A 19891-nucleotide genomic window follows, 5' to 3' on the forward strand; every position below is an offset into this window, starting at 1 on the left:
GGTGGGCTCAGAAGTTTCGAGCCCCACTCAAAATGGAGCCAAGGCCTTGCCTCTCCTAAGATGGCGGCTTCTCCGCCTCTCAGCTCAAGGCCTCCAGCGACGATTGGACACCTAGGAGAGACAAGCACATCCAAAGGTTACTGGGCACCACCCCTCTTCCCTCAAGGTATCGCCCCGCCTCCGTGACGTCACACGGGAGCCTTGCGCTTACGGCTCCCGGCTTCCACTGCGTTCACCTCGTGTGGCGTGTTCTTATAAGATGGCGGTCAGCTTATGGCCCTACGGTACGTCGCCACTCTCAATATGGTAGCTGTTTACCCCATATTTCTCCTCCCCTCAGCGCTTCAACTTCCTCGTTATTTTGAATAAACTTTATTGACTACTTTGAATTTCCTGCCACCCCCACCGGGCTTTTTCCAGCGACTTCTTGGGTCATCTTTCACAGACTGGAGGCTGGTTTATCTCATTCCTCCTTGATTTGCTTGAGGCTAGCTTTTGCTGGCCCAGCAACAACGCCACCTGCCCGTTTGCCCGGGGCCATCGGACTAGGCCCCAGCAGCCGTCTCTTGTAGGCTTGAGCGGCCGGACCGTGAGGAGCGCTGTGGAGAAGGCTGCCCTGAAGCACCGTCAGGCTACAAGCACTGCCTGACGAATCGGGTGGTTGTAGGGGAAGGCGAGCAAGGTTCGCAGCTTTACAGTGACAATCCCAGAATTCGCTGCGCGCAGCCTCGGGCCGGAACTGCCCGGATAGCCTCCGCTTAGCGAAGCACCGTGTTGCCCCGGAGCGAGCCCAGCCGCCGGCGAGTCTCTGGGGCTAAGCTCTGCGGGCGTGAGGAATCCCTACCGCCTTGGGCATGAGGAGGTCCCTGTAGGGTTTGGGACCGTGGACATTCTTGTCAGGTTTGGAGCGTGAAAAGGTTCCTGTCAGACGGGGAGGTACAAAGGTATCCTCGTAAGTTTGGGGCGCCGTGAGGAAGATGTTCTTGTCAGATCTCTGTCAGTTTAGGGGCACAAGGAAGCTCGGGTCAGTGTTGAGGCTGCAAGGAAATGCCTGCCGTTTGAAAGCGCTGAAAAAAAAAAATCTTAGTTTCAAGAGTGTGAGCAAATTCTAGTCAGTTTACAGGGGTTTGGAAGAGATCCTTTTTAGTGTCAGGATGTGACAAGATCCCTGTCAACTTTGAAGTACAACACGAAAATTGAGGTTTATTTCAGTTTTAGGGCTGAGAGTCCTTACTGGTCGGGGAAGCAATAATATTGAGAATGACGGTTAGGATTATTTAAACTCTTCTAACCGAACCCGCAGAACTGTGATTTGAGTTGAGTGCCTAGTCTTGTTGTCCTTGTTTCTGAAGCCTTTGAGGCAATTTTCGAGCAACCTGAGCAGACCAGGGATTCCCGCATCTCTCGTCCCTCCTATTTTAGGGGTGAGAAGGGAATCTCTTCCTGACACCCCCCCCCCTTTCCCAAGCTTCATTCTTTATGCCCGTGGTTTGCGTCATAATCAAAGGAGCCAAGAGTCCTAGGAAGCGGGAGGCCAACAAGGAGAGGGTTCAGTGAGATTAAAGAACCTTTCTAAAAGGCTTCCCATGTTTACATAAAACCCCCCGAAAGAAGTTGTCACTGGCTCCAGAGCTAAAGAAGGTAGAAGGGCGGCGGGGTGGCGGGGGGGAGAGTGGAGGCTTGAAGGCAGAGCAGAGCATGGAGCGTTCTTTCTGTTATTTCCCTGTAAAAGAAATTCTGAAGGCTGGGTGGACCTCTGTTTGCCCCCTACAGCCGCACCAGCTGTGTTGCATCCTTGCATGGTTACTCCCTATTTGAGAAGTTGGTGCCCAGGAACAGGGAGGCGGGGTGGGAGGCGGGGGCGGGGGACAGTAGAGGGAACACCGACCTTATTCACTTTGTAAAAAGTGTTGTTTGTGCCCAGCCATCGTTCAGTGAGGACGCTTGCTGCCGGCCCTCCACCCCTCTTGACACCACAACCCTGGCCCACCGCAGAACCATCCAAGGCCCAGTGAAGATGGCTTCGGTGCCTGTGTATTGCCTCTGCCGGCTACCTTATGATGTGACCCGCTTCATGATCGAGTGTGACATGTGCCAGGACTGGTTTCATGGCAGGTAGGAAGAGGGGTAGACAGGCCAGACTGGACTGGGTACACTGGTTATGTGTATTTCACTTGCTCTTTTTTTTTTTTTTTTTCTCACCTCTGTTTCAGGTTCCTGCTCAGAAACTAGCCCCCTCCCCCATTTAATTTCAGCTAACCCCCTTCCCAGACCCAGGTTTTTCCATCTCTCCTTGTAACCTAGGGTCTAGATGACGTTGGTTTCTGTTTTTCCCTATGTATTCACTGTGCTGTACTGTTATTTTGAAGGGATGTATTTATTTGATTTTTGAGTTCTTTCCAGTTAAAAGAATCAGTTTTGTAACCTGACAGTTTTTTTTTTGCCTCATATACTCATGCTGGAGGGGGTAATAGTGCATTATTGAGATATGAGAGTCCAAGAATTTATATTTCTTTGCAACTTACTGTCAGAGTAATCTTGGTCAAGTTGCTTTACTTCTATGAGAATCATTTATAAAATATATCAAATACCTTCCTGACCTTAAAGTAGTTTGCATACAATTAATAAATGGAAAGCCGGGTGTGATGGTGCAGGCCTTTAATCCCAGTTCTCAGGAGGCAGAGGTAGAAGGATCACTGTGAGTTCAAGGCCAACCTGAGACTACATAGTGAATTCCAGGTCAGTCTGGGCTAATGCAAGACTCTACTTTGAAAAAATAAAACCAGGGCCTGGAGAACTGGTTTATCAGTTAAACTGTTGCCTGTAAAGCCTAAAGACCTCGGTTCAAGGCTCAATTCACCAGTACCCACGTCAGCCAGATGCACAAGGTGGCACATGCATCTGGAGTTTGTTTGCAGTGGCTGGAGGCCCTGTTGCTCCCATTATCTATCTGCCTCTTTCTCTGTCAATCTCAAATAAATAAAAATAAACAAAGAAAAACTAAAACCCAAAACTGAAAGTTTTCTCCTAACAATATGTGTAAGCACCTGTCACCCACGAATCCAGAGAGGTTAGTATGTAGAATGAAACCTTAATATTATTCATTTATTGGGGGTATTTTCATAGTGTAGCATAATGAAACAATATATGGTACACTCCTCCTGCTGCTGTATAGTATATTTTGGAACTTTTGTTTAGTTTAGTTTTGTTTTTCGAGGTAGGGTCTCACTCTAGCCCAGGCTGACCTGGAATTAACTTTGCAGTCTCGGGGTGGCCTCGAACTCACAGCAATCCTAACTCTGCCTCCCAAGTGCTGGGATTAAAGGCATGTGCCACCACGCCCAGCTTTATTTTAGAACTTTTGATTATCTCTGGCTCCTTCCAGAGGAGCTGTTCCTATTGTCATGCTCAAAATCAAAGTAGAGGTACTGGTGCTGTCAAAATTCTAATCTAAGCTAGGATTGCTCCCATGCAAACCATCCACATTCACAGATAACAGATCTTTATTGAATATTTACTGTGTATCAGGTACAGAATTCTGTTTATTGTCTCTTGTTAACTTGTTTAAAAAGAGAACAACCTAGAGGATGGGCCCTTCCCTTTTCTCTAGAAATAAATTGGGATTAAGGTGCCTTTTATAGGAGCTTGGAATGTAGGTCAGTTGGTTAAGTACATGTCCAGCATGCATGAAGCCCTGAGTTTGATTCCCAGTACTGCATGAACTGAATATGGTGGTGCAAAGCTGTATTCCCATCACTTAGGAGGTGGAAGCAGGAGGATGAGAAGTTCAAGATTATCCCTGTTGACATAGTGAGTTCAAAGTGAGGCTGAGATATGTAAGACCCTATCTCAAAAAAACAAATGATGTTTTTCATAGTCCAGTGTAGTGACACACATCTGTAATTCCAGTTACTTGCTCATAATTCTATCTACTTGGGAATACTTGAAGCAGGTAGATCTCAAATTCAAGGCCAACCTGGTCAATTTAGCAAGATTAAAAGAGGACAGGCTGGGCATGTTGATGTATACCTTTCTTCCCAGCACTTGGGAGGCAGAGATAGGAGGATTACTGTGAGTTTGAGGCCAGCCTGAGAGTACATACATAGTTGAATTCCAGGTCAGCCTGGGCTACAGCAAGGCCCTACCTCAAAAAAAAAAGAGTACATGATATAGCTTAGTGGTAGAGCTCTTACCTAGTATGTATAAGGTCCCGGGTTCAATCCCTAGTAATGCACACACACATGTCTTTCCATGTTCCTGGTTATTTTGCTAGTGCTGATCAAGTCACTTTTCAGCTTAAAATTATTCTTTCAGTGGTTCCCCTACAGAATAAAAATTAGACTCCTTTCTGTGATACATAGAGCTTTTGTGATCTACTTATTCAGTCTCCTTTCCCACCACTCCTCCTCCCTTGTTCTTTATGTCCCAGAACAACTAAACTATCTTACAGTTCTGGGAAACTACCCACTGTTATGTTTCTTTGTCTTTACACATTCTGTTCCCTTTAAAATCCTCCCCTGTGCAACTCACAGAATACCTCCTCCATAAATTGCCTCCTTCCTTTGGGTTCCCATTGTACTTTGTGTGCATCCTTGGTGAAAAGTAATTATTTCATATCATAGTTATGTTTCTCTATCACTCATTAGCCAGAGCTTACTGAAAGTAGAGATAACTTTTGTTTCTTTTTTGCTTTTAGCATTCCTAGAATTCGGTTCAATGCTAAACATGCAATATACATTGAGTATATATTTGAATAAATTAAAGAATGTCCACGAAAAAAATCTATTGCTTTGTGGCCTTTAGTTTGGATAGTATAGGAAATGCATAGATTCAGATCTAGAAAATGGTTTTCTTTTTCTTTTTCTTTCTTTCTTTTTTGTTTTTTTGAAGGAGGATCTCACTGTAACCCATTGTCAGAGTCACTTCGAACTCACAGCGATCCTCCTACCTCTGCCTCCTGAGTACTAGGATTACTAAAGGTGTTTTCTATTCATACTCTACTCTGGAAATGGGGAATCAGAACAAATGTTTCCCGAGTACTCCTCTGTACCAGCCTCCATGATAAGGAATTTTATTTTATTTTATTTTATTTTGTTTTTTTGAGGTAGCCCAGGCTGATCTGGAATTAGTCTCAGGCTGGCTTTGAACTCATAGCAATCCTCCTACCTTAGCCTCTCAAATTCTGAGATTAAAGGCCTGTGCCACCACATCTGACAGGAATTTTTATAAACTATTTCTAAACAAGTCTGAAAGATTTTGTTTGTTCGAGGTAGAGTCTCTCTCTAGTCCAGGCTGACCTGACCTGAAATTTGCTCTGTAGTTCCAGGATGGCCTTGAACTCACAGTGATCCTCCTATCTCGGCCTCCCAAATGCTAGGATTAAAGGTGTACACCATCATGCCTGGCTTTGAAAGTTAGATTTTTTTAAAAAAATATTTTTTAAAAAATAATAAGAGAGAGAGCGAGAGAATGGGCACCCTGCAAATGATCTCCAGATGCATGTGCCACCTTGTGCTTCTGGTTTATGTGGGTACTGGGGAATTAAACCTGGGTTCTTAGGATTCATACACAAGTGCCTTAACTACTAAGCCATTTCTCCAGCCCTGAAAGTTAGATTTTTAAGAGAATTTTTTAATCTATTTGCAAGCAGAGAGAGAGAATATGTATTAATATGAAAATGAGAATGAATGTACTTCTAGCCAAGGCTTCTAGCCACTGCAAATGAACTCAACATGTATGTGTCATTTTGTACATGTAGTTTTATGTGGATACTGGGGAATTGAACCCAGGCTGTTATGCTTTACAAGCAAGCCCCTTAACCACTGAGCCATCTCCCCATCCCTGAGCATTCAATTTTTATTTTTTAAATTTTTATTTATTTATTTTGTTTTGTTTATTTGAGGTAGGGTTTCACTCTAGCTCAAGCTGACCAGGAATTCACTATGTAGTCTCAGGGTGGCCTCTAACTGTTGGCAATCCTCCTACCTCTGCCTCCTGAGTGCTTGGATTAAAGGCATGCACCATCACGCCTGGCATATTTATTTTTTTATGTTTATTTTTATTTATTTATTTTTATATTTTATTTTGCTTTATTTGAGATAGAGAAACAGAGAGAGAATGAGAGAATGGGCATGCCATGGCTTCCAGCTGTTGCAAACTCCAGATGTATGCACCACTTTGTGCAGCTGGCTTATGTGGGTTCTGGGGAATCAAACTATGGTCCTTTGGCTTTGCAGGCAAGCACCTTAGCAGCTAAGCTCTTTCTCCAGCCCTTATTTTTATTTTTATTTATTTATTTGAGAGCAACAGAGAGAGAGAAAGAGGCAGATAGAGAGAGAATGGGCACGCCAGGGCCTCCAACCATTGCAAACAAACTCCAGACCCGTGTGCCCCCTTGTGCATCTGGCTAACATGGGTCCTGGAGAGTTGAGCCTTGAACTGGGATCCTTAGGCTTCACAGGCAAGTGCTTAACCGCTAAGCCATATCTCCAGCCCATTTTATTTTATTTTTTGGTTTTTCAAGGTAGGGTTTCACTCTAGCTCAGGCTGACCTGGAATTCACTATGTAGTCTCAGGGTGGCCTTTAACTCACAGTGATCCTCCTACTTCTGCCTTCCGAATGCTGGGATTAAAGACGTGTACCACCATGTCCAGCTAAATATTTTATTTTTATTTATTTATTTATTTGACAGCGAGCGAGAGAGAATGGGCATGCCAGGGCCTTCAGCCACTACAAACAAACTCCAGATGTGTGTGCCCCTTTGTGCATCTGGCTAACATGGGTCCTGGGGAATTGAACCTGGGTCCTTTGGCTTTGCAGGTAAATGCCTTAACCACTAAACCATCCCTCCAGCCCCTTATTTATTTTATTTTATTTTTGGAGATTTTTATTTATTTATTCTTGTTTTTTGAGGTAGGGTCTCACTGTAGTCCAGGCTGACCCTGGAATTCACTATGTAGTCTCAGGGTGGCCTCGAACTCTCGGTGATCTTCTTACCTCTGCCTCCTGAGTGCTGGGATTAAAGGCATGCGCCACCATGCCTGGCATATTTATTTATTTATTTATTTTTATTTTTTTAAAAAATATTTTTATTTTTAAAGAAAATATTTTTACTTTTATTTATTTATTTGAGAGAGAGAGAGAGATACAGAAATAGGAAGGTACACCGAGAGAATGGGCATGCTAGTACTTCCAGCCACTGCAAACGAACTCCAGACTCGTGTGCCCCTTGTGCATCTGGCTAACGTGGGTCTTGGGGCATTGGGCTGTGAACCAGGGTCCTTAGGCTTCACAGGCAAGTGCTTAACTGCTAAGCCATCTCTTCAGCCCTATTTTTATATTTTATATTTATTTATTTGAGATTGAGAGAGAGAAAATGATTATGAGTATGCCAGAGCCTCCAGCCGCTGCAAATGAACTCCAGATGTATGTACTACTTTGTGCATCTGGCTTATGTGGGTTCTGGGGAATTGAACTGTGGTCCTTTGGCTTTGCAGGCAAGCACCTTAACAGCTAAGCCATTTCTCCAGCCCTTATTTTTATTTGAGAGCAACAGACAGAGAGAAAGAGGCAGATAGAGAATGGGCCCACCAGGACCTCCAGCCACTGCAAACGAACTCCAGGCGCATGTGCCCCCTTGTGCATCTGGCTAATGTGGGTCCTGGAGAGTTGAGCCTCGAACTGGGGTCCTTAGGCTTCATAGGCAAGCACTTAATCGCTAAGCTATCTCTCCATCCCTATTTATTTATTTTATTTTTTGTTTTTTTGAGGTAGGGTTTCACACTAGCCCAGGCTAACCTGGAATTCACTATGTAGTCTCAGGGTTGCCTTTAACTCATGGTGATCCTCCTACTTCTGCCTCCCGAGTGTTGGGATTAAAGGTATGCACCACGATGCCTGGCTAAATATTTTATTTTTATTGATTTATTTATTTGACAGCGAGAGAAAGAGAGAGAGAGGGAGGGAGGGGGGAGGGAGGGAGGGAGGATGGGCATACCAGGTCCTCTAGCCACAGCAAACAAACTCTAGATGCGTGTGCCCCCTTGTGCATCTGGCTAATGTGAGTCCTGGGGAATTGGACCTGGGTCCTTTGGCTTTGCAGGCAAACACCTTAACTGCTAAGTATTCCTCCAGCCCTTTATTTATTTTATTTTGTTTTTTGGATATTTTATTTACTTATTTATTTATTTTTGTTTTTTGAGGTAGGGTCTCACTCTAGTCCAGGCTTACCTGGAATTCACTATGTAGTCTCGAAGTCTCGGCGATCCTCCTACCTCTTCCTCCCAAGTGCTGGGATTAAAGGCATGTGCCACCACACCCAGCTATGTTTTTTGGAGATTTTTAAACAAAATGTTTTTTAAAGCTGAGCCACCTCTCACACATCAGGCAGGGTCCAAGCAAAACCACAGAGGAATTGGCGAGTTAAGCAAGAGTGTTGCTTCCATGACAACCTGTGCCAGGGTAATGGAGATAGACACTGAGGACACTGAAAACATACTAAAGCAGACATCCAAACAATGCTGAGAGCTTAGCACTAAAGTAGACTTAAAATACACCCACAAAGGCTTAGGAAACATTGCAGAAAAGGGGGTGGAAAGATTGTAAGAGCCACAGGATGGGAAGGAATATCCAGAGGCATTGCCCTCTCCACACATGACTAATTGCTGTTCTCACAACTCGTAACCCCATGGTGAATGTTAGCATCCCCACTAAGGACAGCCCTCAGTGGAATGAGGCAGGAGAAGGGTAATGCTACCAACACATGATTTGTCCATACAAAGTTTCTACTTAATTAAAAAAAAAATCTGGGCTTGATGGCATGGGTCTGTTATCACAGCTAGTTGGGAGGCTTAATACAGGGGAATTGCAAGTGTAAGGCTAGCCTGGGCAACTTCGTGAGACTGTCTCAGAAAACAAAAAAAGGAAGCCAAGCATGGTGTGCATATCTTTTTTTTTTTTTTTTCGAGGTAGGGTCTCACTCTAGCCCAGGCTGACCTGGAATTAACTCTGTAGTCTCAGGGTGGCCTCAAACTCACAGCGATCCTCCTACCTCTGCCTCCCGAGTGCTGGGATTAAAGGCATGCGCCACCACGCCCGGCTTGCATATCTTGACATAGGAGGATTTCCATAAGTTGGAGTTCAGCCTGGACTAGAGTGAGACCCTACCTGTAAACAAACAGAAAAGAGTACGTTGGGGCTGGGGAAATGGCTCAACACTTAAAAGTGCTTGGGAGCAAAGCCTGCTATCCCAGCTTCATTTCCCCAGTTCCCACATAAAGCCAGATGCACACAGCAACACATGTATCTGGAGTTTGTTTGAAGCAGCTGGAGACCTTGGCACTCATTCTATCTCTCTCTATGTATGTTTATCTCTGTCTTGCAAATAAATAAATAAGTAAAAAAATTAAAACACAAAATGGGCTGAGGGTATAATTCAGTGGTACAGTACTTGCCTAGCATATGAAAGGCCATAGGTTTAACTTATCAGTATCCCACCCAAAGGTTTTTGCATATTTGTGATGTGTGCATTATGCATGTTCATATATGTGTGGGTACATGTGTGTATGCTAACATGTAGAGAGGGCCAGGTTCATGGCTGGTGTCTTGCTTAATCACTCTTCACCTTATTTTCTTGAGACAGAATCTCCTTGCTAAACCCAGACAGCTCATCAATTGGGCTAGTCTAGCTAGCCAGCACTGGAATACAGGTACATGTCACTGTGCCCAGCCTTTTTTGTTGTTGTTGTTGTTGTTGTTTGTTTTGTTTGTTTCGTGGGTGCTAGTATCCGAACACAGATCTTTATGCTTGCATGGCTAGCACTTTACCGTCTCCCCAAGCTTCCAAAAAAGTTTCATTTTTTCTGTGATTGTACAGGTAAGATATGTTCATTGTAGAGATTACAGAAAAAGAGTATAGAAGGGAAGAAAAGTCAGGGGAGGGGCTCAAGGCCCCATCCCTCACTTAGGAGCTATTGGCAGTTAATAGTTGCTGGGCAGGGAGACACATTTCCATAGGTGTCGCCACTGGTAACTTGCTCATTCTTCAGTAAATAACCCCTCACGTGCTCATGTTAAACAACCCTGATTAAATCCATTGGGTCCCAAAAATAAAAGGCATGAAAGTAAAAAGGGGACTAACTGACAAGAGGAAGATGATTGTTGGGAGTGATGGGTGGGAGGGAGAAGAGGGTAACTGAGGCAGTGAATATGATCAAAATACATTATATACATATATAAAATTACAAAAAAGGAAGTAAAAATAAATCATCTTTTACGTCTAATCCACTTTTTTGTTATATTAACTTTTATCTTTATTTAAAACATACATTTTACCTTTTTGGGGGGTCGGTTTCATGGCAGGATCTCACTCTAGCTCAGGCTGACCTGGAATTCACTTTGTAGCCCCAGGCTGGCTTCAAACTCACAGAGATCCTCCTACTTCTACCTCTTTAGTGCTGGGACTAAAAGCATGTGCCCCTACACCCAGCTAAATATATGTTGTTGTTGTTATTTTTTGGGGGGGAGGTTTGAGGTAGGGTCTTGCTCTAGCCCAGGCTGACCTGGAATTAGTCTCAGGCTGGCCTCAGACCCACAACAATCCTCCTAGCTCAGCATCCCGAGTGCTGGGATTAAAGGCATGTACTACCACGCCCAGCTCAAAATATATTTTTTTGTTTGAGGTAGGGTCTCACTCTAGCTCAGTCTGACCTGGAACTCACTATGTAGTCTCAGGGTGGCCTCAAACTCACAGTGATCCTCCTACCTCTGCCTCCCGAGCGCTGGGATTAAAGGTGTGCGCCACCATGCCCGGCTTGTTGGTTTTCTAAAAAATATTTATTGATTTATTTGTGGAAAGTTAGGGAAAAGAGGCGGATAGAAGGGAGAGAGAGAAAATGGGCATGCCAGGACCTTAAGCAACTGCAAATGAACTCCAGATCCATGTGCCACCTTGTGCATCTGGCTTTATGTGGGTACTGAGGAATTGAGTTTGGGTTCTTAGGATTTACAGGCAAGTGCTTTAACCATTGAGCAATCTCTCCAGTCCTCAATATAGGTTTTTATAAAAGATTATATTACACACATTGTTTTGTATCCTTTATTTCACTTCTACCTTACATTATAATATGGATAATTTGCCAGCTTATTAAATATTCATCTAAACCTGATATTTAATATCTTGTTATACACATGTGTATGTGTGTGTGTGTGTGTATCACTAGTCATTTTCTTTATGGTTGTATACTTTACATTATTTGTGCTTTTTTATGTTACAAATAATGTGATGTGATGGAACTTTGGGGGTTCTAGGGAGGTTTTGCATCTCAATATGAGTGCTGGCTGAAACAAAGAAAAGCATTGTTGTGGTGAACATCTTTGCACATTAGACAGTTGACATAAGGAGAGCCACTGAGACATAAGAATTCTAACCTTACAAATATGGAGATGGGTTTATGGGCTAGGCTTCTCTTTAATCAAATTTCTCTAGTGCATTCTGGTTTTCTTTGCATTCCCTGACACATGTTTTATGAAAGTATTCAATTCTTTTTTTCCTGAGGAAGGGTTTCACTCTAGCTCAGACTGACTTGGAATTCACTAGGTAGACTCAGCGTGGCCTCGAACTCATGGTGATCCCCCTACCTCTACCTCCCGAGTGCTGGGATTAAAGGCATGTGCCACCACACCTGGCATTTTTTAAAAAATTTTTATTTATTTGCAAGCAGAGAGAGATGAAAGACAGAACAGGCACACCAGGGCCTCCAGCCACCAGATAGACTCCAGATGCATGGACCATTTTATGCATCTGGCTCTATGGGGGTACAGGGGAATCAAACTCAGGTCATTAGGCTTTGTAGGCAAGCACCTGAACTGCTGGGCCCTATTTCTAGCACTCAATTTATTATTATTATTATTATTTGGTTTTTCAAGGTAGGGTTTTATTTATTCTAGACTAGGCTGATCTGGAATTCACTATGTAGTCTCAGCATGTCCTCAAACTCATGGTGATCCTCCTACCTGTGCCTCCCAAGTGCTGGGATTAAAGGCATCTGTCACCATACCAAGTTCAGTAATTTTTTTTTAATTTCTGCTTCTCTATGTGGGCTGCCAGAGTAAAAGGGAAGCCAGCTAAAAATGAGATATTTAGTGGCTTAGATTCTCTTGCTTACTTGATACATTTCTGTCCCCATCCCACCATCTTTCACACATACCATGCTCACTGTGTTCCATTTAAGCTTCTATTTTTAGCACAACTGAAAACTAAATATAGGCTGGACAGATAGCTCAGTGGTTAAGGAACTTGCCTCTAAAGCCTAACAACCCAGGTTTAGCTCCCCATTGCCCCCATAAACCCAGATTCATTCTCAGTGGCTAGAGACCTTGGCACACCCATTTTGTCTCTATCTCTGTCTGCTTGCAAATAAACTATACATATTAATATCTTATATATATATATATGTATATATATATATATGCACACACACACACACACATACACATATATATGAAGAAAGGAAATTACTACATGATACGAACTTTTTGTGATTTCTTACCATTTAAACCCACTGATTTTTAAGTCTATAAATGTCTAGAGATGATATAAATCTGTTCCTATCTCTGATAGATTTCTTGAAGTCTAGTTAGGGATTAAAGTGTATAATACCAAGCTACTACCTGGAAAAGTTATATCATTTATATTGGGGGCAGGGGAGCTGCAATTTCCTTTTATTTATGAGAATCTGCAACTCATAAAAGTTAAATGCCTTTCTGAGTGTGGGTTTAAACTGCAGGTTCTAATTCCAGAGCTTGTATTCTCAAAATTAGAAAAAAATTGGTATAATTTCATTCCTTTTATGAGAAGGTTTGTAAAGCACTGATTTGTAGAGCAGTGCTTCTTAAACTTGATGCATATCAGAATCACTTGGAAGACTTAGGTGAATGAGGCCTTTCCATAAAAACACAGAATTCAATGCATTATCCTGGGTCTTATTTCTTCTCATTGTATGGACTGTGATAACTTCTGTTATTGAAGGATAGATAGGATGACATATCATTACTGTATACCAGGTTTTCTTAAAGCATGGTTTATCAGCTGAGAATTCATTAAAAATTGCTGGGACTGGCTGGACTGTGGTGGTGCACGACTTTAATCCCAGCACTTGGGAGGCAGAGTTAGGAGGATCGCCATGAGTTCAAGGCCACCCTGAGACAACATAGTGAATTCCAGGTCAGCCTGAGCTACCATGAGACCCTACCTCAGAAAACAAAACAAACAAACAAAAATGTTGGGACAGAGGCTCAGTAATCTATATTTCAGTTGATAGGTGATTCATACAATCAGAATCATTGTTGTTTACTGTTAGAACTGGAAGACAAACATTGATGTCTGGAGTTTTGGCAAAACCTTCCTTACCTTTTTTCTGGTTATAAAAGAAGCATTGGTTGATATATCACAAAAGAGGTAATTGTGACTAAAATTTCTGTACTGCAAAGGAAAGGACTCTCAGATTAGGGTTTGAAATTCTGTCTCTTAGTTATCAGCAAAGGATTTCATCTCTATGAGGCCTCATGATGATGATGATTTAAGTAAAAATTGTTATAGTTAATTGTTTATTGAGCATCAGCTAATTTTATCAGTTACTGTTAAGCGGTTACTATGTTAAATGTATTACCTAGTTATCTTTATTTAATTCTCTTTGGAAGTTTTAAAATTATGATTTGTTATAATTATTATATTTATTTAGGAAAGTACAAAACCAAGGGAAGGAAAATTAATATACACACATAGTCTGAGAGCCCATGTGGGCCTAAAATAAATGTGAAAAGAGATTTAGAGAGGAAAGAAAAGAAAGTACAAAGAACTTCCATGTGGAGGGCAGGAAGGGATAGAAAGCCCATGTGCATGTGTGGGGGGGTTCTCCTCTCTTCTTGTCCTAGCTGGGCCTAGATAAGAGAAGCTTACCAGAATCTCAACGTTCAGAAACCAGCCCAGAGAGCTTTGTCCTCCGCTGGTAAACATATTTATAACCTTATGTTGGTGGGCCTACCCTCTGGCTCAGGTGGGCAAAGTGAGAGTTGAATGGTCTAGGCTAGGGTCTAGCTCAGGAAGAGGCCAGCCATGATGCTGAACTAGGGACTGAACTTGACCAACCATAATGTCAGGATTAGATTTAAATTCTAGGAAAGGGGAACCTCCTTCCCAGGAAGGGCTCAGATTGTTTGTGGAAAAACACATCGAAGGAAGAGGTAAGAAGACTGCAAGGATAGGCCCAAAAGACTTCCTACTTCTTTTTTTTTTTTATTTGAGAGTGACAGACACAGAGAGAAAGACAGATGGAGAGAGAGAGAATGGGCACGCCAGGGCTTCCAGCCTCTGCAAACGAACTCCTGACGCATGCGCCCCCTTGTGCATCTGGCTAACGTGGGACCTGGGGAACCGAGCCTTGAACCGGGGTTCTTAGGCTTCACAGGCAAGCGCTTAACGGCTAAGCCATCTCTCCAGCCCCAGCCCCCTACTTCTTGTTATGCCCAGTTCTCAGCACCCCCAGTGACCACCAAGAAGAACCAAACACATATGCAAGGGCAAGGAGCTTTATTTCGGGCTTAAGCTCGGTCTCTTGACTTCACCAATGCAGTAGATCCCTACAAGAGCCCCCAGCAGCAGGGGGGTGGGTTTTTAGGGATTTGAACAAAGAAGTAGGGAATGGGTACATGATTGGTTGATTTCTTAGGACATTGGTGGCAAGGTTGGTGGGTGGGAACTAGGTAACTAAGCAACCTCTGTTGTGATTGGCTAAACAAGCAGCAATAACATTTGTATGTATTTCGATTGGCCGAGACAGGGAGGTTGGAGGGATAAATCTCTTAATTGGCCGGCGCAGGGAGGTAGGAGAGACAAGTCTTTGGCAAGTCTCAGGTGTCCTGGGCAGGGGGCAGGGCAGCTGCCCCTTTGTTCCTTTGTTTAAGCTGAAACTTGTAACTTAGACCTACTGAGGACCCTGAAGCCTGTCATAGCGTCCATCTGGTTCCTGAGTCCTTCACTTTTCACCTTCAGGGTCCCAGTCACCCTAAACTACCTAACAAAGCTACCCACTCCCTCTCATACTGTCTGTAGCAGAAAGCTTCAAGTTTGCTGAGATAAACTTCCAGACCAGGCACAGTTATGGAGGAAGGGATTTGTTGAAGCTTACAGATCCAGGGGACGTTCCATAATGGCAGAAGAAGCTGGCCTGCCTTCACAGGCCCAAGCAGAGAGAGAGAAGTACAAGCCAGAAAACCAAAAGCCATACAGCACAGCACACTTCAGGAACTCCAACTAGGTACACTTTGCATATCTTTAGATTGAAATATGAAACCCCACACCTAAAGATCCACCCAGTGACATTGCCTCCAGCCAGGTAGCCAGCAGATGCAAACTACAAACAAATAAACAACTGAATATATTGGGGGCCATCTCTTCTATTCAAACCACCACAATGTCTCTCTCTTCATCCCTTTCTCTCTACCTCCTTTCTTTTATTTCTTTCTTTTGCAGTTTTGGGGATGACCCAGGATCTTAGGGCATGCTGAGCATGCCCTCTACCACATGGCCACACAAATCCTTATTCACTTCCTTTATCTTACTTTTAAAATTATGATTTTTTTCTTTTTCTTTATGTTTTTTCTCAATTTTCATTAACATTTTCCATGATTATAAAAAAATTCCCATGGTAATACCCTCCCTCCCCCCCACTTTCCCCTTTGAAATTCCATTCTCCATCATATCCCCTCCCCATCTCAATCATTCTACTTACATATATACAATACCAACCTATTAAGTACCCTTCTCCCTTCCTTTCTCTTCCCTTTATGTCTCCTTTTTAACTTACTGGCCTCTGCTACTGAGATTTTTCCTTCTTATGCAGAAGCCCAATCATCTGTAGCTAGGATCCACAGATGAGGGAGAACATGTGGTGCTTGGCTTTCTGGTGCTGGGTTACCTCACTTAGTATAATCCTTTCCAGATCCGTCCATTTTTCTGGAAATTTCATAACTTCATTTTTTTTTTACCGCCAAGTAGAACTCTATTGTATAAATGTGTTATATCTTCATTATCCACTCATCAGTTGAGGGACATCTAGGCTGGTTCCATTTCCCAGCTATTGTAAATTGAGCAGCAATAAACATGGTTGAGCACGTACTTCTAAGGAAATGAGATGTGTCCTTAGGATATATGCCTAGGAATGCTATAGCTGGGTCATATGGTAGATCAGTCTTTAGCTGTTTTAGGAACCTCCACATTGATTTCCACAAACCCGATTGCATTCCCACCAACAGTGTAGAAGGGTTCCTCTTTTTCCACATCCCCATCAACATTTATGATCATTTGTTTTCATGATGGTAGCCAATCTGACAGGAGTGAGATGGAATCTCAATGTAGTTTTAATCTGCATTTCCCTGATGACTAGTGATGTAGAACATTTTTTAGATGCTTATATGCCATTCATATTTCTTCCTTTGAGAACTTTCTATTTAGCTCCATAACCCATTTTTTTAAAAATTTTTATTTTATTTATTTGAGAGCAACAGACACAGAGAGAAAGACAGATAGAGGGAGAGAGAGAGAATGGGCGCGCCAGGGCTTCCAGCCTCTGCAAACGAACTCCAGACGCGTGCGCCCCCTTGTGCATCTGGCTAACATGGGACCTGGGGAACCGAGCCTCGAACCGGGGTCCTTAGGCTTCACAGGCAAGTGCTTAACCACTAAGCCATCTCTCCAGCCCCATAACCCATTTTTTGATTGGCTTTTTTGATTCCTTATTAGTTAACTTTTTAAGTTCTTTGTATATCCTAGATATTAATCCTCTATCAGATATAGAGCTGGCAAAGATTTTTTCCCATTCTCTAGGTTGCCTCTTTGCTTTTTTCACAGTGTCCTTTGCAATGCAAAATCTTTGTAATTTCATGAGGTCCCAGTGATTAATCTGTGGTTTTATTGCCTGAGCAATTGGGGTTATATTCAGAAAGTCTTTGCCAAGACCAATATGTTGAAGGGTTTCCCCTACTTTTTCCTCTAGCAGTTTCAGAGTTTCAGGTCTGATGTTAAGGTCTTTAATCCATTTGGACTTAATTCTTGTGGAGAGATAGAAGAATCTATTTTTATCCTTCTACATATACATATCCAGTTTTCCCAACACCATTTGTTGAAGAGGCTGTCTTTTCTCCAATGAGTATTTTTGGCATTTTTATCGAATATCAGGTGGCTATAGCTACCTGGACTTACATCTGGGTCCTCTATTCTGTTCCACTGGTCTACATGTCTGTTTTTGTGCCAGTACCATGCTGTTTTTGTTACTATGGCTCTGTAGTATAGGTTAAAATCAGGTATGGTGTTAGCACCAGCCGTATTTTTGTTGCTCAGTATTATTTTAGATATTCGAGGTTTTTTGTGATTCCAAATGAATATTTGGGTTGTTTTTTTCTATTTCCACGAAGAATGCCTTTGGAATTTTGATGGGGATTGCATTAAATGTGTAGATTGCTTTTGGTAAGATTGCCATTTTCACAATATTGATTCTTCCAATCCTTGAACAAGGGATGTTTTTCCACTTCTTAGTGTCTTCTGCAATTTCTTGCTTGAGTGTTTTAAAAATATTCTTTTATTTATTTGTGTATGGTGGTGGAAATATGTGAATGCTCGAGTATTGGCAAACCAAGGTCTTGCTGCTGCAAATGAACTCCGGTCACATGCACCATCCACTTTGTGTATCTGACTTTATTTGGGTATTGGGGATTTGAACCTGGGCCAGCAGGCTTTGCAAGCAAGTGTCTTTAAGCACTGAGCCATCTCCCGAGCCCTAAAATTATAAATTCTGTTTAATAGTTACAGGACTGTTTAAATAATTTATTTTATACAAGGTATTTTGTGGTACTTTGTACTTATCAAGGATTTGAAATGTCATATTTCATTTTATACACTTATTCATATTATTCCTTATCCTTTTAATACTTGCCACCTCTGTAGTGATATTCCATTGCTGTTATTACTGATTTGTCCCCTTCTTTTCTTTAAAATTTTTTTTAAATTTATTTGAAAAGAGGCAGATAAGAGAATGGGCATGCCAGAACCATCAGCCAATGCAAATGAACATGCCCCACCTTGTACATCTGGCTTATGTGGGTAATAGGGAATCAAACCTGTGTCCTTAGGTTTGGCAGTCAGACACCTTAACCACTAAACCATCTCTCCAGCCCCCCCCTTTTTAAAAAAATATTTGAGAGAAAGTTAGGTAGGTAGAGAACCCTCCTTTTCTTTATCAAATTTTCTAGAGCTTTGTCAGTTGTATTTTTATTTTAGACTGACACAATTTTTTTTTGTTGTTTGTTTTTTGAGGTAGGGTTTAACTCTAGCTCAGGCTGACCTGGAATTCACTATGTAGTCTCAGGGTGGTCTCAAACTCACAGTGATCCTCCTACTTCTGCCTCCCTAGTACACTACCACACCCAGCTCTAACACAATTTTTTTTATTTTTTAAAATTAATTAATTTTTTTAATATAAGATATAATATATCTCCTCCCCTGGTTCCTATTTCCCTGCAGGCCCTCCTTTGTAGGGCTGTTGGTATTCAGTATAGTGTAATTAGCGCTTCTGTCTCTGGAGGGAGCTGTGTCTCAGGGTGCTTCTACCCACCTTGTAGCTCTTATAATCTACTCATCCCCTCTTCCTTAACAGTCCCTAAACCTTGGCAGATGTATTGCTGGATGCTGTTGACTCCTCTATAGCCTCTGTATTTCTTTCTTTTTTTGTAATATTTTATTTATTGATTGATTGTGTGTGTGTGTGAGAGAGAGGCAGACAGAGAATGGGTGCACCAGGGCCTCCAGCCACTGCAAATGAACTCCAGACACTTGCGCATCTGGCTTATGTGGGTCCTGGGGAATTAAAAACCTGGGTCAGCCATCTCTCCAGCCCTGACCTCTGTATTTCTGTTATGATGTGTTTTGGTTCACCACAGTGTTTGTTGCTATTTTCTTGGATGTGGATGTTGGGTTAGCAATGGGAGCAATAGTCTTTTGCCTCTTCCTCCACAATTTCTTCTGGACTCTTATAGATGTGGTGGAGGTGACACTTTGCATGGCAAGCATTCAGCTGTCTTTTCTTGCGTTGATAGATCATGACTCGCCCCAGTATTCTCTGCCATCTGTAAAATTAAAAAAAAAAAATCTCTGATCAAGGGTGAGAGCAGGTTGTTTTTTTTTTGTTTGTTTGTTTGTTTTTGGAGGTAGGGTTTCACTCTGGCTCAGGCTGACCTGAAATTTCACTATGTAGTCTCAGGGTGACCTTGAAATCACAGCAATCTTTCTACCTCTGCCTCCCAAGTGCCGGGATTAAAGGTATGCACCACCACACCCAGCTGAGAGCAGTTTTGATTAAAGGGGATATGCCTAGGAGCTTAAGACACATTTTGATGTGACTACTCACTCTACCTATACAGGGAACATTGGAGCTCTATTCTGGGTATTGTGATTTTTCTGACCATGGAGTGCTGCCTTGGTTCCCTGTACCAGTTATGAGTTCTCTTTCACTGAGCAGGCCCAATGTCTCATCGGAGGGTAGTTGGTTACCCACCAAGGCTGTATGCCACTATTGCACAAGTATATAGTGCTTGTCTGGCTGGTCGATTGCATGGCTTCCAGGGTATCCTGCTTATTGATGCTGTAGGGGACCATTGTCACCCAGTAGCTCCCATAGCACTTTTCAGTGCCATGATGGTTTGTCAGGTGAGGACTGACTTTTCTCTCAGTTCCCATTTGATGTATTGGTGTTCTGAGATGGCAACCTGTGGTAACCAAATGTTTGGCAAAATTCTGCATTGTTTTGGCAGATCACATGGTTCACCTTGGCCAACTACTCA

At 42.6% G+C, this 19891-nt stretch overlaps 1 protein-coding gene across 6 annotated transcripts in view; it reads left to right on the plus strand.

The window, feature by feature from the left end:
• The first annotated feature begins 265 nt into the window (after positions 1–265).
• Phf8 (PHD finger protein 8) overlaps positions 266–19891 on the plus strand; it is a 130492-nt gene continuing 110866 nt past the window's right edge. For 2 of the 6 annotated variants that reach the window (XM_045140236.1, XM_045140241.1), the window contains exons 1-2: positions 266–952; positions 1925–2115. In XM_045140236.1, the coding sequence (XP_044996171.1) occupies positions 2018–2115 (98 nt within the window). In that variant the 5' untranslated portion in view covers positions 266–952; positions 1925–2017. The remainder of the gene's footprint in view (positions 953–1924; positions 2116–19891) is intronic. The other 4 variants (XM_045140237.1, XM_045140238.1, XM_045140239.1 and 1 more) reach the window with 4 other exon arrangements.

This window comes from Jaculus jaculus, chromosome X, assembly GCF_020740685.1.
Source record: "Jaculus jaculus isolate mJacJac1 chromosome X, mJacJac1.mat.Y.cur, whole genome shotgun sequence".
Classification (NCBI taxonomy): domain Eukaryota; kingdom Metazoa; phylum Chordata; class Mammalia; order Rodentia; family Dipodidae; genus Jaculus; species Jaculus jaculus.